General features: G+C 37.7%; 1 protein-coding gene across 2 annotated transcripts in view; it reads right to left on the reverse strand.

Annotated features, from left to right (window-relative positions):
• The window catches only part of PPP3CA (protein phosphatase 3 catalytic subunit alpha), a 170,806-nt gene that overhangs the window by 36,873 nt on the left and 113,899 nt on the right, over positions 1-20,034 (reverse strand). For both annotated transcript variants that reach the window (XM_053975981.1, XM_053975982.1), the window contains exons 3-6: positions 13,348-13,472; positions 4,905-5,016; positions 3,559-3,704; positions 1,492-1,631 (exon numbers count right to left, since the gene is read on the reverse strand). In XM_053975981.1, the coding sequence (XP_053831956.1) occupies positions 1,492-1,631; positions 3,559-3,704; positions 4,905-5,016; positions 13,348-13,472 (523 nt within the window). The remainder of the gene's footprint in view (positions 1-1,491; positions 1,632-3,558; positions 3,705-4,904; positions 5,017-13,347; positions 13,473-20,034) is intronic.

Here is a 20,034-nt window from a genome sequence, read left to right on the forward strand (position 1 = left end):
TATGGCAACTGTATGGAGTAGACCTCTGAAAAAAAGCCCAACCTAAAATCTAGAACTTTCTCCAGTACATAAGCAGCTCTGTATTTAAGCACAAGCCATGTCTGCCAAAACATCCATGAGGGGAAATCACCATTATTTCCCGTGTGTGCAGTGCCTTGGAGTCTCAGGTACATTCCAGCATTTGCTGCTGCTGAGAGGACAAGCGATGATTTCACTCCTCAGTCACAGCCCATTTCTGCACTGATCAATTGCTATCCCTTTCATGATGAGCCCAAACACATCCACTGAGCACCTCCCACTCGTCACAGACCCCAGCGTGGCTGCCGGACTTGCCCCCCGGAGGCGGGTGCCAGCAGCCCAGGCTGCAGAGCCAACTGCTCTGTTCTTCGCTGGCCCCATGCTGCAGCAATAGGGCTCCGAGAAGGGAGCCAGAAATCTCATTTCTGAACATCAAACCATCTGCCACCTTCCTGATAATGTTACCAACAAGGAGGTTGATTCCAGCAGCTCTGTCACCTGGTTCCTGGTGGAAGCCATTGAATTACTTTTGACATGTTACTAAACAGCTACAGTCAGTGTAAAAGGTGAGATTTTCTAAGGCAAGTGAAAGAGCTGGATTCCTCCCTTCCGCTGAGTTTGCTAAGAAAACTTAGATTTGTGTGTAACTAGCATGGGCTGAAGTAGAACTGCCTCACTTCAAAAAGTTCAACAACCTCTTAACATTTCAATAACATCTTCACATTTCTCCTGAAAAAAAAAGTATTTTTAAATTAATGTTTCACTGAACACATTGCTCATTTTGCCATTTAACCTCCTCCCCCGCTAGTTTTGCTACTCTGGTGTCCTTGTATGTTGTTCTTAACTACCATAATAATAAAAAAAAAGCAGCTCAAATTCCTTAAAATCCCTACACTGTCAGAGCAAGGTACATATATGTTTCTGCAAGAATATTACAGGCACTTGTCTGCATTTCAGATATTACTAAGTAGCATTTAACAAAGGCTCTTCAAATACTGAATTTCTTAAGAAGAATTACAAACAAAAGAAAAAGTTTGATCAAACTGAGAGGAAAAAAAGTACCTCTGTAGGGGAAATCACAATTTTTATTTACCCTGCAGAACCATATGTAATCAGTTTTCCAGTACTGGTATCTTTCATTGGAAATTAAGTTTTAATTTTTAAACTAGATATGCAGTTATTGAAAGTGATATGCACTTTTTGAAAGTGACACATTCATTCCCTAACTTATAAGAATAGAGGCAAACTACACAGGCTTTGGTGAATAAAATTAAGTGATTTAGAGTTCCCCCAATGTGGCATAACAGAAGAGATTCAAATAAAGCAAGCATGAATTTTTCTGAAAACAAGGCTAGCCTGCGGGAAAAAAAGGCCTAATTACCTAAGTAGTGCCACAAAATTCAAGCAAACATTTATACTGCAAAACCAGAACCAGTTTACCAACAGAAATCTATTCAAAGTAGCAATAATCACCTGTAGAAGTACGAGCACCCCCTGACTGTGTTGTGAGTAAAGTGTTCCTGAGTCTTCTCATTTCCAAAGTCCTCCAATGGGTCTGACCACAGGATGTCACACATAGGTCCATATGCAGGTGGTTCCTTGAATCGATCTAACTAAGAAAAATAGGAGACAAAGAAATACTAACTTCTTTCAACTATGTATCACAGAAACATTGAAGCAAAACTACTATTTTTCACTCAGTGAGCAGGCGAACAAGAGACTCATAGCAATCTGTTCTTCAGGTTTAAAGCAATGAAGTTTGAGTAACAGCACAACACTCCTTGCAAACATTGTTGGGGATAGAAGGAACAGATAGAACTGAAAATTAAGAAATACAGTGGATTCCCCTTCTACATTAATTTTTGTTTGCTTTGTTTTTTGCCTTTCTACTGGTTTTTGCAAGCATTCCAGTGGACAAGGGAGAATATAATATTTCTGTATTTCATGATTTTTCAAACCTTAGAACATTCATTCATGTAAGTGGGACACCTCCAGAAAATATAGTAGTTATTTCAAAGCAAGTTTGCATTTAGATTTATGTACATTTTCACAAAAAATTGTATCTAAATATCAAGACAATATCTCTGCGTTACAGCACCTTGGCATGACATTCCTGTTGCTCCTGTAACCTCAACCCTAATTAAGAAGCTAAAAGCTTCTCTTTTTGGTCTTCCTATGGTTATTTAAAACGTCAAATTACATAGAATCATACCACAAACAAGATAAAGCATGGCAAAATAATGAAATAATAAAAATCAGTATTTTCCTGCAAGAACTCTTTAATATAAAAACATCATGTATTATCTCAAGAATTCTTTCATATAACAACAGCCCTGTTAAGATAGTGTATGAATAAGGCTTGCAGTCTGAAATATCCTCTATTTTGACCAGAAAGATCAATGATTCAGTAGCTAGTTGATACCTTCTCTGCTCAAAAAAAAAAAAAAAAAAAAATCAAAGAAAACAATTTGGTTTTGTAAGTTTTCAACACTCAAAGTTTAATAAGAGACCTCTACAATTTTACCTTTGCGTTCTTGTCTTGACATATTCACAGCATATCTACACTTCTTATTTCAGCCCTCTCCGATTAATGCTTATGTAATTACAATTCATTTAAATTAAACAAAAATTCATAAATATGCAAACCCAATTTCTGCTGATTGCCAAAGATAAATAAACCTGCTGGGTTGAGCAGGGGGAAGTGAAGGTGTTAATGAACCTAATCTAGAATCTGAGAGCTAAACAACTTTACTCCGCCATTATGCTGTTGCAGAGCCAGCTAATTTTTACGCAGAGTTATTTTTGTTTACTGAGATAGCGAACCTTTACCTCAGAAACAAAACTTTGCATTCAGTAAATTTTTCAAGTGCAGTTATTACCTTAAGCTAATTGCTTTTAAGCCAAAACATGTAATTACTGGCTCAATTTGGGTTTTTCTTAAACTATATTCATTTCTTAGTTGACTACAAATTAACCTCAAAATATCAATTACCTTTTACTAACTTGAAAGCTCAGAAATAGATATCCATGTTTGCAAGTCTCAAAGAGCAAACAAAAAGTTTGTTTTTTTTTTCTGGGAACACTAAGAATGAATGGTTTAAATATCTCTTCTTAGAAACATCTATCAATTGAGATCTCTTTTACAAAAATTAATCCTTGATAACATGCAATAACAATGGATTATGTGATGAAGCTGTTTGACATTGTTCTCTGAACTTCCATGAGATTTCTGAGAAACTTTTCAGAACATAAGGGTACAAGCATGAACTTATTAAGCCTCAATTAGACCATCTGCTGGGCACTCAAATGCAGAACTATTAAAAATATGGTGGGACCTATTGAGAATGAAGCTCTTGACTATTTAAAAAAATACCGACTATATTCATTGCAATCATATGAGCCTCTTCTGTTACATCTTTGTATATTGTGAGGTTCTTCTAGAGCTCTTTTCTATCTTCTCCAAGAAAGCACAGAACACTTAACGAAGAGTTGTCAGATGGGGCTTACATTGTGCTAATAAGTAATACCTCAAAGACTTACTTTTCTGATGTCATCTAAGGTGTTGATCTCCGGAGACAAGCCACCATGTACACACAGGAATTGTTGGTTCATCAGAGCAGCCAAAGGAAGGCAGTCGAAGGCATCCATGCAGGCATCATATACACGTTCTGAATATTTGATTTTACCTTTTAAAAATTAAGATGGTAACAGAAAGCACCTCTTAATATTTAAGAGGAAAAAGGATTGTGCTTAATATCTCAAACTTTTTCCTCTCACTATTCTATCCGGTATTGAGGACTGTACCCAAACTTTTGCTTAATACAAAAAATATCCTCAGGAATCCACTGCTGGAAAAATTCTTCTTCTGAGGTGAAATTAATAATTTTTTTTTCATATTTTCTCTAAGAAACTGTAAATAAACAACTGAATATACCATTACATTCTACCATTTCTATTCAGTATGAAATCTGTAGAGCAAGCCTTAAAACATCTGCTGAATGGTTATCATCATTATCACTCAATATACTCTCTATGAAATAGTCAGAACTTTAGCCCAGTCCCTTATAATTAATTATCTACAGAAATGCCATTAGGAAATGAACGAGGTGGTAGAATGAAGCTGAAATGTTAATTCACCAATATGCATATTAAACTCAGTAAACCATGAAGCCTTTGAGCCAATTAACATTTCCTTTATCCCCAGTGTAAAAAGAAAACACAGACTTATGGCAATAGTTTCATCTCACAGTGTCACAGGGAAAAAAAAACCTTCATTGTGCAGGTAAAGGTCTACATCTAATAAGCTTTTATGTGTCACTGCATCCTTTCTTGCAACATAGAAAGGAATTCATATCAAAAGAGCATCTTGAAAAGTTTAAGTCTATACACAGGATAAATGTGAAAATGCTATACCTAAAGGAAAAACAAAATAAAAATTCCTTGCATTTTTCTCCTGCTCCATGAGCTGAGACCCAGTGAGGTGAGGTATTCCTTAAGTAGCAGTCAAGAACCTGTCACAGGTGCCAGGGCTGGTGTGCCAGAAGGTTTTGCCTGCCAGGCTGCTGCGTGGGGCAGCAAACACTCAGCTGCTGCAAGAAGCATCAGTAGCAGTACATGCTTACAGAGAGCATCCAGGCCCAGATGGACCCACAGCAGCCCCAGGATGTTCCCACACTCCAGTATGGGGGGATCTAAGCCCTTCCATTCCACACCACTGAGAGGTGACTGCCCCCTCAGGGAACAGGGACTGCTATTTAAAATTAATGGCAGTTAACATGAAAAGTACATTAAAATCTACTAATAGTGAACCAGTATAAAATATTTGCAAAATAACAAATTAAGTTGCTGAAAAAGGAGTTAAGACAAGAAAGGTAAGATAGACTTACATTCTTGCTTAAATGTGAAATACTCTGTTAAATGTCTACATTCATGGTTCCCACGAAGTAAAAACAGTGTTTTGGGGTAAAGGATTTTCAAGGCCCACAAGTACAGCACACACTGCGAATCAGAACAAGAAAGAAAATTAGAATTCAAAATTAATGACAGAACAATTTACATTCCCCTCCATCACAAAACCTAGCAGAAAAAGTAGAAGTAATCTGTGCAAAGCATTTATTTTCAACTCATTCACTTCATTCTTCATATACTACATTCAAACACTTCTCTGCACTTCAGCCTGGACTGGCTGAAACTCGTGTGGGTATATTCTGTCAGTTTTACACTTTTTGCTGAGTGGCGCCTCCCTGGTTAGCCATGCACTGCCTCGAGCAGCCCCAGCTCTCACCCAGCAATTGCTGTGCATCCCTCTCCACCTGCAAGGTTAGGCAGAAACCTCCTGTGGAAACAATTCCACCGGAAGATCTGCATTTCCTGGCTTAAGGAAAATCTGCCTGAGAACAATTTAACTCACACTTCAGGAAACACCTCAGCCTCCAGAATTACATAGTTTTTACATGAAAGCTTGTTAATTTTTCACTTAACATGGTTCCCTACACACAACTGGAGTAAAAAGATCCACAAAGCTCTTGCATTAAATGAAGATACTACAAAGCTTTTATAATGCCTTTTCTTTTTGCTAAAGATTTCTATTTGAGATGACATGTCTTCTAAACGTTAAAAAAAAAAAAAGACATGGAGAGGCTAAGCTCTGCTAAAACCTCTCTAAACCACCCAATTAAAAATATTTGTTTTGAAAACAAACTCACAGCTCTAGGAAGGTTGATGGAAATAAGACCCACTCATCCCATGAGATGAGTCCACTGCCTGCAAGTACATTGTACAGACCACAATGTCCTCTCAAAAACTAGAAAGCTAGAAACACTGTCTGAATGGTTTTTCCTCCAACTTTTCATTTCTTATATAACCATGAACTGCAGAAATGCTGCAAAAGAAACAAAAAAACCCCGTTTATTTACAACTACTTTCTAACACTCCCCCTTTGTTCCACTGGGAAAAAATCCTTTCATTTAGCTTAATAATCAATAGATTGGAAATTCAGAATGTACTCTATAGTTTCAGATTAGAACAACATCAGCATTGCTGTCAATGCAATGCCTCTACATTACAGTGTGAACTCCCTTCTACAATTCAGTGTCTTGAACAACAGCTGAATAATAACTTTAATCATCTCAACATGTAGATTTCAGCTCCCTTGTTTGTTACGCAGTCAACTTATAAGAAAAACAGGAAAAGATTAAGGAATTCAACATTTTAATGTTTGTGCTGACACTATCCACAGGTAATCACACAGCAACAGGAATTTTAGACTACTACTCGTTGCCTTGAATTTATTACATGTAAACATCTGAATGCTGTGTCTGTCCTTTATCTGTAATTTCTGTTCTTCTACTCAAAGGGTCTACAGACAGAGGAAAACAGCAAAAATACAGGCAGTATACTTGAGGAATTGTAAAACTAATTCTCCCCCTTGGAAACACACAGGAGGCCTCCCAGCTCATGCCAATTCTTCTGCCTCCCTGGCGCTATTGCCACTGCAGGAAGCGAGAAGAGATGTCAGAATGCCAGGGAAATCATGTAATGTAATCCAGCATGGAATTATGGTGTCAGGTCACAGGAATCATCTGTTGTGGCCCAAAACAACCACAAAGGGTGTGGGTGGAGAAAGTCTTCTGTCTCTGTGTGAACTCCGGCAGACTTGGGTTTAAGGGTTTCACTCCAATGGGGCAAGAAACCTGAACTTGTCCATACCACCAGAGCAATTCTCTCTCTCTTTGATGATGACTCCTTCATTCCTCCAAGAATTTCCAGAAGATTCCACTTCAAACTTACTGACACATGCAAAAATTTGATGTAAATGTTGTGAGACAAGAAGTCTAAAGTGACACCCCCATCCACACAAGAAGAGCTACATTTTTTCAAGTCATACCCAGGTTATCTTAGAGCTTCTAATCGTGCCAAAACACGGTTAGAAAAGCACGATTCATGATTAGATGAAACAGCATATTTAAAAAAAAAAAGTGGTTTACATTGCCCACGTAACTAAGTTTTTCATTTTCTTAAAGCTCTGGCAAGATTAAATCAAGCACTCCATATTTTAAATATTTTGTCCAGATCTCGAAAGCAGGGAAAATAAGGAGAGATGGAATTTTTGACTTTTTGGCATTAGGTACTTGTTTACAGGTTGATTGCTCTATATTTGCTTATCATAGATTTATATTTCCTTTTTTTTCCTATGCTTCCTTTGAAGTACTCATGAGAACCAGAGAGAAAATAACAGAGAGTAAATACAGTCTAGAAAGTTCTATTTCTCTGCCACTATTCAAGCAGCATAAGCCCACTATGAATAGTGTTTTTGAACACAAATGAACATTTTGTGTTGTTTTCAGCACTACTATATCAAAGGTTTATTTTGTTTAGATTCCTTTAATTTTCTCCCTTTTCTTTTCAGGAGCTCAGTGAAGTAGTAAATAAGAACTAATTAGAGGATTTTTTTTTTCCATGCAAACTAAAGAGCAAATACGAGGATAATGATTTTCATGGCTTTTCAGCTTACAGTCATTTACATACAAAAAAACTTTATGTCCAAACAACAAATCATGAGCAAACATTCCGGTTTTGATTTTTTCCTACCTGTGCTTTGCATATCATTACTCTTACTGAAATCAAAATATTTATGATAAATTGCTCTTGTTGAAAATCCGACTGCTTCCCTGTTGTAAAATTTTAAAATACCTTTCTTCCTTCAACATTTTCATTAAGAACATACTAAACATCAGCTCTGCTGTAACTCTATGCAAAACATACAGCGGGGTCCTTGCGATCTAGACATCTGTAAGGTATTTTTGCCTGTTTCATTTCAACCTATCAAAACCCCTGTATTTTTTATACATATATATGTATCTAAGAAGCTACAGTTCTTAACTGAGGACCCTCAAACCCGTCTTACTTGTTTAGTGTCTTTCAGCTGTTGAAATAGCAGATATGTTAAGTTTCTAACAAAGAGGTAATCTGTTCACCTCCCAGCTCCCAGAGTGCTGTTTTCCTGCTGAGGTTCTGGCAGCCTCAGCTTCAGGAAAGAAAAGGTTTGTGCAATTAAGCACTGTGTAAGCCAAAGGCCCACATTTTCAAAACAGACTTGGGATTTAACTCCACTCAATTGCATGCTGAATTGGAGCATTTGCACAATTCCACATCTCAGCCCATCCTGGAAAGGAAAACCAGAGGTCCCATGGCTCTTCTATGCATCTCAAGTTATGTGACATTGAAAAAATCATCACCATGGCCACTTGAGTACAACCACAGCATCACAGTGCTCACTTCTGGGTGCTCTGGCACTGGTAGTGCCAGAAAGAAAGAGATGCAGCTCACTGCCAGTTGTGTGGCTTTGCAGGGGCCACAAAAGATGAACTCCCCCTCCAAATGACTGACAGCACTGGACACTCCTTAGCAGATGAAATAAAGTGTGAGTAAGTGTGAGGTAATTCATACTTGAAAGGATAATTTAAGCCACACATTGCTAAGGTCTCTACTGATGCTCTGTGACCTGTGGAACTGGCATAGCTCCTGCACTTTCTAACACACACCACACCTAAATATAAAAATTGCGTGACTGTAGGTGCACTGAAATAATGATACCATCACAACATCTAGTACAGATCCGCTTCCTAAAATGGAGTAACCATCCCAATGGAAACCATGTACCTTTTTAAACACACAGCTGCATTCACGCTACTGAGATAAATATTTATTACAGCATGATTTCAGAGAAAATAAAGATACATTGCAGCTGTAACCAGAATACTCGCATGAGATGCAACTTACTGCCATTTCTGAACTACTACCCTTGAGCACAAAGAAAATTATGAACACTACTGCAAATAAAGAAAAAGTCATATTGTCTTCACTACAAGTAGGATTTCAGCACAATCGCAATATACTGTTTGCTAATGTTTAGACCACATTACTCCCATTTCAGCCTTTAAAAAGAGTATCTGAAAAGTTAAAAAATATCCAAAAAGAAGTACCTCTTTTTCAACCAAAAAGTGACTAGGAAATTATTTTTTGTAAATGTTCCTATAATTCTTATAGCTAGTACTTTCTAGACAGATCTGGCTCCTAACTCTCCTTTTTGGGATCCTGTGTCTAGGCTCCAGCTGTTCTCTGAGAAGATGAGTCCCATGGAGAGATGGTATCAGTGCAGGGGAAATTGTACCATCACATGTTCTTCCCCTGCAGCCAAAAAGGGTTCTTGGCATGCTGGGGACTCACACTGGGAACAGCTGGCACAGGACCAGTCAAGCTGCAAGGACGGCCCTGACACAAACAGATGTTCCAGTCCGGGAATCTAATACATATAAAAATAATCTTAATTTTGCTGAGTTACTGAATATTCATAGCTCTGAGGAGTAATGCCATACAAAAACGAGATCTCACAAGATGCAAATTGCTGCTATGAAGAAAGATATTTTCTACTGGTCTGCAGAAGAAAAGGGCAAAGAAATTCAGGATAATTAAAGTCCTAGAATTTTCTTTGCTTTAAGAGAACTGAAAAAAACTATTGATTTCACTGGTGAAGTATTCCTGACCAGCCCAAATTATTTTAAATCAAGTTGTTTACTGGAAAACATTAACACACTACAGTAACAGACAATGCTGAAAGGTGTTTATTCTTCCAATGAAGTCCTCAAAAGTTCACAGAGACTTGACAGATAATAAACACACAACTTCATCAACATTAAATTCACCCACCATTTATAACATAAATTTATTTAAGTGTAATTCTTTTTTTGGGAGACACCATTTAATTTCCAACAGTTCACCGAGTTCAGAATCATCTCAAGCGCCAGATGCTTTTTTAAATTCATGTAAGGTCCAGTGGTCAAATTCCAGACTCACTCCAAACACCTCAGTTTGTTCTTGCTGGAAATACCACAACACCAGTTTCACCTTCTGCAAAGTCAGACTGTGCATTCAAGAAGGGAAATGTATTCATGTTCTAAACCATAAAACAACTCCACTTTTGTTAATTTCGAACACTGGTTCAATTCTCCATATTTTAACTCTTTCCTCTGCCAAAAATGATCACTACATACCTTATAATGGTCAAGTGACATATAAGATGGTATGTTGTTATATGGTATTTAACCAAGAAAATAATTCCAACAGTTGATTTACATATTACGATTATTAACACACTATAGTTGGTTTTACTCTGTAATTTTCCTAAGACTGTGATGAAAAATAGTCTATATGTACACTCCTCCCTACACTGCACAGCATTTGTCTGCTTTTCAAAAAAGAGTTTTCAGACTCAGGTAAAGAGATTAGTCATTCTCCCTTACAACCTATTCCTGCAGAACCACTTAGGCTCTAACTATTCTTTACATTTAAAAATAGCCCTCTGTTTTGATCATTTGGGTTTCTACTCTCCATAACCATAAAACTTATTTGAAAGTGAAAACTAAGGGGTTTCTTCTACTCTGGAGTCAATCCCCCCAAACAGTGCACAAGCACAAGAGGGGAATGTTATCAGTTATATAGCCAAGTAAACTAATGTACTGTATTAAATTGCAGAAATTTGTTATTTTAAGTGAAGAAATGCCCAAGCTCTGCCAAAAGGTCAAACTGAAAAGAGAATGCAGATATAGAATAAAGATTCCGTCTGTGCTAAGAAACCTTGTCTCATTCTACCTACAACTTGACATTTTTTAATTTTACCTGTTGTAACGTCTCAACCAGTCTCTCATCCTTTGACTCATTGCTTAGAGCTAATATAAAAAACACAAAATACACATCCCCCTTCAAGTAGTGAAGCTAACACCAGTAAAAATGGAGCATGCGCATGAAGAATTGAGCCCTTGGATCAAAAGTTCCATAGAGCAAGGACCAACATTTCTGCTGAGTGCCTTATACAAATACTTTTTTTCCCTATGAATTATCAAATGCCTTCCACCTACCTTATGCAATTTTTTTCTCTGTTCTTAATGATAATAGCTTGCATTATGTTGTACCTTTCATCCAGAAGAATCCCAAATGCTTTGCAGCCCACAGAGAAGGATTATCTCGCCCACTATCAGAACTCAGCTCGGTCTAAGCTCAATGGTGTCACTTTTACACTAGAGATCACACAGCAATCAAAGGGAATGTTTTTAAAGCTTGTATTACTCATGATTAGTACCTTGGACCAGCCACATAATTCTTTTGGAAAGACCCCAGAACTGCAATAGTCTCCTGTCTCCATAGCAGAAAGGGGAGCCAGCAAATGGATGGAAGAAAAATCAGTATGTGATTGGTGTGGTAGAAATATGAACTCAGGCTAGGACTGTTTACCAGCATGACTTCCCCAGCACAAAGTACTGACAAAAGTTGGTGCCTGACCTATGTACTTAGGTTCCCTTCTCCACCAGAAACATCTTCCCTCTCTAAATGCCAAGTTGCATTCTTCACAATTTTCCTTTCCTTGTCACTACTTATTGTGCTGAGTTCATGCCTGAATGCATAGCTCTACATCCAAATACACTTACGAAACAGAAACTTGCCTTTCCTTTTGAAGATATCCTTTAATCAAAGTGACAGGTGGGGAAAATCAGTTATGTGACCAAAAAAAAGTAGTGATTTGGGAACCTAACTTAAAAAAGAAATAATATAAGTGACAGCTGAGATATTTCCTTGGCACTGGCTTCCAGTGAAAAAGCAATGCTCCTGAATGGAAAAACTTAATTTGGAATACAATTTGCTAAGTATGTATGCACAGGTTGCTAAATGAGAGATTTTAAGGAGATTATTGCCTATACATAGGCTGTTTTCTTTGTTTCATATGGCTTGCTATTTCTTTAATTGGTAATAGCCCTGGAACAGATTTTGGTAAACTGTCAGAGAAGCACTTGAAAGCTGTTCTATTTCTTTTATTAAAAGCCTATGTATATAGAAGTGAAGAAAAAACTTTCCTCTTACAGACACATCTTGTCTCAATCAAAGACTGCAGGAGATATGAATGAGGTTATCACAACTCAAAAATGGTAGTTCAAGACACAACTGCACAATGGTTTAAGTCTGTGAAGCTTTTCCCGCTCCTCCTTCCCAACCCTCCCCAAGCAATCCAGCATAGTAATCCACAGCAGTGATTTCACTCGCAGCTCATTTGAAATGAAGTTTTAAAATGAACTAATAAAGCAGAAGTAGTTTCATTGAATTTAATTTTTCAGAAACTTCTTACTTTAAACATAACACTGGCAAGACAATACACTGATCTGTTTTCCACACACATAAACAATGCAGCTACTTGGCCATACCAATATGGCAACAGTGTACTTTCAATGTGGGATGAGGAATGAAAGAGCAGTGGATGTGTTCTCACGTGACGCCATCCGATCTAGTCAGACACACAGACATGTATCACAGGATCTATATTGCTTCCAACAGGTAATGGGCATTCTGCCCTGACTTGGAGTTCAAGTCTGAACTTCTCACAGAAACAGTCAAGCTGTAGATCAAGAGCTCAGCAAGGGTTTCTGATTGACTGTTCAATGTCTAGATCAGCTATAATCTGGATAAACAAATCCACATCAGGTTTTATTCAATAGTTGTGCACTTCATCTTGCCAGTTTGTAAAATCAAGCAATAACAAAGGATAGAATAAAACATCTAGCTTGTTTTACGAGCACTGGAACACAGGATTTGGGCTTCGTATTTGACTCACTTCTAGTCAAAGCTGGCAGGTTGGATGGGACACTTTCTTTCACAAACCAGCAAAAGAGGCCATTTGACCTCCACATTCTATGGCCCCACCTGGAGACTACACCAGACTACACCAACAGGGCACTTGTGCATCACTTCACTGTGGATTCAAGTGCTGCATCAAAAGCCAGAGATCATGCACTCCTTCATGCCATATCTAAAAAGAACTTAGTCATTCTCTCCAACACAGCGTGCTGTGTGCTGGCTTTTTGTCCCATTTACCTCTCATCTAGTTCTTCCATTCTCCTAAAATTTCACATCCAGGAAACTCAGATCAAATAAACCTAAAAGTCAAACTAAACTACAGGTCATGGGTTAGATTTTTCTTTTAAGTCTCTTTTCTAATAGATCACATCTACTCAGGCTATTTAACTTTTGCAAGCTGCAGAGCATGCTGTCTTTTGTGCAATATTTAGATGGCCACTAGTTAGCACCATTCTGTGTCAGCTTTCCAGCACAGATATAGTGGGATTTCGCTGCATTCCAAGCAACCTTTATAAAAACACCACCAGCAACATTAACATAGTATTTGTGAAGAGCCTCAGTATTCCTGAGCTAGTTAAGATATGATGGTAAATATACAAAATATGCTGCAAGAAATTTTGCACCCAAACCCAGAAATTAGAAACTTACTTCAATGCTGAAGTACCCTCTGTCCACGTAGTCCCCCAGGAAGAGGTACCGCGTGTTGGCAGGAGAACCTCCCACTTCAAACAGTTTCATCAAGTCAAAGAACTGACCATGGATGTCTCCACAAACTAGAACAGAAGAGGAACAATATTTAGAATTCACCATGCAAAAATCATCTTAGGTACACACAATACAAAGTCCCTGTGTTGCAAGATGTGTTATGACAATTTTGTGCATCATTCACCAGTTAAACAGCAGCTGAGCACTGGCAGCTGCTCAGCAGAAGCTGATGTACATCCATATATGTGTGTGCAGAAGGCTACCAAGTAACTAAAGGAGAGCCATCAGGTAAATCTGGTCTATAATTATTTTCATACATATCTGTCCATTCCTGGTACTGCCACCAGAGCACACAATACTGTCAACAGCAGTAAGACAAATCAAAGAAAAAAGCAATCTGTTCAAGAAAGGTTACTCTTTCTTTTAAAGTTACTCCTCTATTCTTCCTAGTCTTAAACCCAAAGGAACAGCAACGGGCTTTCCATAAAATGCAAAGCACACCTGTCCTCTGTATGCCTGGTTAAACTGACATGTTTCTGACTTCTGCTGTCAGAACAGAAAAACATCCTGCTTGCTTTCCCAAACCATGCCTTACACATGAGGACACTGGTGTTTCACACTTTAGCCTCTACCCCTTTGTTTAATCTCCTATAATTATGATTTGTTCACCTTCATTGCAATGAAGTCAATCTAAGAGGCTGGCTCCTTAGAGCAGCCCAAATAAACATGACAGACCAAGTACAAGTGACATGCAGCCTGGGCTAGGCAGGGATGTCTCTGTCTGTGCCTTCAGGGCAAAAGTTTGGCTCTGCTCTCTTGTGAAACTTTAAACTCTTTGGTGGGTGATTTCAAGCATCTGCAGGAAGGCAGGCAATGCTTTTGGAGAACCTCATGGATGCCTAAGAGTGCAGTGTCAAAATCTGCTTTGTTTCTTCTACTCAAAAGACAACTTCCCCCACACACATCCCATTAAGGGTCAAACCTGGAGATTTTATGGCAATGATCCTTAACCAAGGTGATGTTAGTAGCCCTGATTGGCACTGAGGTCAGTTTAAACTGGCCCTTCAGTGGCTCAAAAAAATCTCATTTTCATACTCTAATGGTGATTTTGAAGTAACTGAAGAAAACCAAGGGTCCAAGACAGGCCTGATAGTGCAGCAGCTGCCCACCTTAAGAAAAATTCAGATGCTCTCTTTCAGGTAATGGCTTTGTTCCACTGCAGAAAAGCAAACTGCACATTTGTCAGCATGCCATGGAGAAGCTGAACTCACAACTCCATATAGATACAAAAGGTCTATATACAACAGCTGCAACACCAAATCCAACAAACTCCCAGTGCAAAGTGTTCATATGCTATTGTCTTTCATCTCAGTCAAGTTGACATTATAGTTTTTATACTTGTATCACTTTTCCCTGAATGAATAAACTAAGATTCATATAGCGTCATTCCATCAAGAAAAACTAAATACAACAGCCAGAAAAACTCCCCATCGAAACCAAACCAACCAACCACCCCCTCTGGGTACAGAAAAAACCCACTGATATCTCAGTCACTGTTTTCGTGAATATTGATGTGAAATTGGTGACAATTCATGATTCCTGGCTAGCTGACCATTCTTCTGTGATTGTAACATATTTTCCCCATAAAATAGATAAAATATTTTATCTCATCACCACACTGTGATACACTGTATAATCTTTTTACTAGTTGATTCCCCACTGTGAGTTTCAGATGACAACTTTCATACTAAAAGCCATCAACAACTACAATTTCAACCTAAGAATAATACCTGCCATTAATTATGCAAAATAAATACTATTTAAATCCCCAAGTGGTATGACACCACCACTGTTTCTCTTAAAAAAAATGTTTGTACCCCGAAGGAAATTTTTTGGTAACATCTTTATTTGAACACATTAGTCTACCAAACCAATACACATTTCTTGACTGTACTCCTCTGCATGGACACTGTGGGAAGATTAAAAACACGTGTCGTAATTTGATGGCCAGGCAATCTGCTCTCCTAACTTGCAGCAGAAAAGCTTTTAGTTACATAACTGTACAGCTCTACCAATTATCGCCCGCCCCCATTTGCTCCAACTGCAAAAAACCTGAAGTTGAACAAGACTTACAGATTTTAAAATGGATTTAACTATTTTACTTTCACTTAAAGCACAAAGAAACTAGACCTTTTTTTTTTCTTTTGATATGCAGATGTGTGTGAATAGGTAAATACACTGGGCCCACTACAGAGAAACTACAAAGTTTAGAATGCTTTCTGCAAGGACCTGCATGTCCCTGAATTTGTCACAAGTCAGAAAAGCAGTGTGCAAATCAGTGAACAGGACAGAAATAACAAGTGTAAAGCTCTGCAATCCCACAAGTTGCAGAAGTCTGAATTGGTCTCAAAAACGGGTACTTGATGGGTATTCTAGGCACTTTGCACAGAGCAGCCTACTTCTTTTATACTTAGATGCTGAATATGTATCCAGGAAAAACAAAACACAATCCCCAACCAAAGATGGAAAGCTGAAAAGTCCAGCACTCAAAACTAACCTTGTCAACTGAAGTAGTTCCAAAAGAGAAGCTTAAAATCAGCAGGTAAAAGCAGAGGGAGGAAGATGCTCAACATCAGAGTTAGCACTGAGGTTTAATTTATTATGGCCAAATCCCAGAGTTCCTACTAGAAAACAACAATGTTACATACCGTTAATCCAATTAGTATTTTGCCTGGAATAGGATGGAGTATCTTAGAGACTTCACACTTTCCAAGTTTGCATGTATAGACTTGAAATGTCCTTGTAATATAAAACCCATATACTCATATTCTGATGAATAGCCTGATTTACAAATTAATTAAAGGGGCAATTCTGCATGCATACACTACTATGCTCCCTTCATCATTTGAAAAGAACTGCAACTGTTTCTAAAGCTATGGTTCTGCCACCTTTCTTTTCCAATTCTAAATTCCTATGAACCTCAGATCTGGAAGATTTCCCAGGTTGTTGAATCAATGCTTTATCTTTCATTAGGTGGGGGCAAAAGAGATCCAGCATTACATTTCCATTCATAAAGGCAAAAACATCCACCAGCCTATAACTCTGCCATAGTCTCCATGTCATGTTGCAGCTTCATATTACTAAGAAAAAACTTGCAGCACTGTCTCACCAAGAGCCCACAGGAGAGGTTCCAAATCCACTCCACACTCCTAAGACCACTACCTTCATCCTTCTTGTTACAGGAAAAAAAATAATTAAAAGCACACTAGTTATTATATATTCAGTTTACTCTCTTACAAGCATTAGCACTGAATCTGTTAATTTTGCCAGACACATCCTGTTTTGTTACGCCTGCGCAGGCCCTCTTTTGGTACTGGAGCTCTTACTATTAAACAACACATGCAAAGAGGTATGAACATTCTGTCATCAACCAATAAAAAAAAAAATCCCCAGCACAGTAAAGCAGGAAATTCAATTTTTAATGAAGATCTCCAGGATCAACATACTTATGGATTTAAACTATGAACACAGGGAACATAAAGCATGGTTTCTATGTGTGCAGGATTAACATTAAAAGCAGCTGTGTTCATATTAAAAAAAAAAATCCAGAAGGAATTCACATGCTTTCCAACATTACTGATTTCATGGAAATGCCATCAAGTCATGGCCTTTGTACAGTCATTATTTTATAATAACAAAGTAATATGACAGCAATTTTTTCTCCCCTAAGAGGACAGCGCTCCTTAATTTACCCAGTGCTCTTCAACTTCCTTTGTATTCTAAAATTGTCAGCTGGAGAACAACAAAACTTTTTCTACTCACTATTTCCAGAGATCAGTTCAGGCAACAAATTTATTGCTTTAGAATATGTCTATCTCAGCCTGTCAATATCCTACCTAAACTCTCAGGGCAGCAAGCTCCAGAACCGCACAACACACTAGAAATGCTTCAAATGTAAAGAAATGTTTAAGTTATTTGAAACTAATGTCCTGATCTTCAACAAATTAACTGCTCGTACAATCAGAAAGTTTGAGAAACACTGGTTGTTTGTGGACTCCTCAGAAACTGATCTCTGTTGAGGAAGTTTTAAGGGAAGACATGGGCCTCTTCACAAGATTCAAGTTCACAGGACTGCCCTTGCAATTCCTGAGAAATGTTTCTGAGCAGCTTTTTCCACTTGTTATGATAGGCATTTTGATCCACTACACAACCTTTACCTATAGCAGTAGATTTTTTTTTCCAATTTAACTGCCTACAAAATACCATTTTATTATAAAAATAGAAATTGGATGTAGGGAGACACAGAAGAAATGTTTTTGTCATCCTAATACAAATTAAATTATGTTTCTGATGGCTTCACCGTGAGGATTTTTCTTTGATTTACGTCAAAGGAACAAGCAACACTGAAACAGGAACCACTGATTTCAAGTGGTACTAGCAGTGAAGGAAATTTGAAGCTGAGCAGTGCATTTGCCAGTTTATTTATAGATGACAAAGTGGTATAACAGTGATGTAGAGTGCAATGTCTATTGGCACAAATAAGAAAGTCTGTGAATGCTCTTCATATACCTTCCTTCAGATAATTAAATGCTCTTCAGTATGTACAAACTCAGTCCAAAGATTATTCTGTATGGTTTCCCACTCCAAATGGACATTAAGAACAAAATTTATATTCATTATATGAATATATATAATATATATTCATATATTATATTTATATTTACATTAAACACTGTCAATTCAAAAATTTTCTATCTGAAACAGTTTGGATATGCTGCACTTATTTTCTCATTTATCAGATACACAGTTAATTGGTGTAACATTATAGGCTGACAGTAAAATACAGTTACTGTTTCAAATGAATTTTCATTCCATGTATCACAAGCTTACATTCTCATCTTCAAATGCCATCAGGTATTAGGAGCAGGTATGTAACACTCTATCACCAGCTCCAGAAGTAACATTTGCAAACTCATACATATATGACAATTACCAACAATCAAGCAAAGATATCTTTTAAACCACTGTGTAGGGAATAATATCCACCACTTGACCACTTGTTCTTTACAGTCACTGAGCTAGGGAAGTTTTTGCACTGAATTCCAAGAGACTGTGCTTGAGCAAAGCAGCACACAATACTAAAAAACCTAAGGGAGGAAAACACCCTATTGAGTTACACTGTAGAATGCAGACTGCAAATCCCAAAGGAGGTTGCTTTGTACAATGTTTTGGAAGCATTTAGCTGCTTACCATTCCATTAGTGAGCACATGCTTCCAAGAGCTTACTGCTTTGCAAAGACACCTGGTACTTACAAAGCCCTACTGACAAAGAAACGATTGCACCATGTAAACCTGCACGTGTCTGAGCAGACTTGTGGCTGGTCATTTGAACAGATCTACAATAGCATGGTAAAGAGGCTGCGTGTCCAATGAGAAGTATGCCCTAAACATTTCTCCAGGCAAGTAGTTTGAAGGAATAAAAAGTTACAAAAGGATAAGTGAAGAAGCCAAGTGGGAAGGAGTATTTACAGTAGGCACACAAAGGCAAAGCAAAATCAATTAAACTGACTTCTGTAGCTCAGTTATCAAAGACTGGGCTTCCTCAGAAAACTCGTAAACATGAGGGAAAACAACTACAAGAGCTATATGAATGAAATTCTCATGTGCTTCGAGAACAACTACTGCATTGTTTTTGAAGGGTTCAACTATTAACCATAAGGCTCTGATTTTCCTCAAAATTCAATAAAAAGTCACATATAAGGGTCACATGTCTTCAATTACACAACTTTACAGCTTGAATGAGGTTTGTGTGCAAGTATGTATCTGAGGAGTATTATATATTGCCATAGCAATTTGAAATGTTCAGAACGCCACAGTTTTATTCATTTTTTTTTTAATCACTAAAGAAAGAGCAATTTTCTTCCTTATTTTCTGGAGAACAACAAGGAAGAAGTACAAAATAAAATAAGAAACTCCAGAAATTTTTATTTGCATCTGCTCACGAAAGGGCAGCTCAAGACACAAAGTCTGTGGTTAAGTTACATACATTGTTTCATTACCATGCAGTTCTGTTCCTGTTTGTGAACTGTTTAAAGAACTTGCAGGTTTCATTACTTACTGAAATTAAGGTCAGAGTCATGTAGACAGCTCACTAAGTAACTCTTCCAAAGAAAACAAGTACAAGACTCAACATAATGGGCTTTAATATAAATGTTTGTTATACTAAGTCTATTGAACAACACAGCTCTATTTCCAAAAGAAGCATGATCTCATTCATATTCATATCTGGTTATCTAACGTGATTATAATAGGCTTTCATCTATCTTTTCCCTTCAATCACTGCATGCAAATTGATGAGTTTATACTACCAGAGTGAACTGGCATTAACAAAACACTTCAATTAGGTATTTTCATAAAGAGGCCTGGTTAACCAAAGATAAATCCAGAAACCACTGACCATACAGGTACAGCAAAGGAAGTCACAAATGAAGCATCAAGGCCACATTTGCCAATGTTATTTGACTGATAACTTTCCTTCTTTGCGTAGAGGAAAAGGCAAGGAGCATCCTGGGAAAAATCTGTTTTCTGTGCAAATCATGAGGACACTATACTGTGTTCTGTTCTGCCAAC

This window comes from Vidua macroura, chromosome 4 (genome assembly GCF_024509145.1).
Source record: "Vidua macroura isolate BioBank_ID:100142 chromosome 4, ASM2450914v1, whole genome shotgun sequence".
NCBI classification, from domain to species: domain Eukaryota; kingdom Metazoa; phylum Chordata; class Aves; order Passeriformes; family Viduidae; genus Vidua; species Vidua macroura.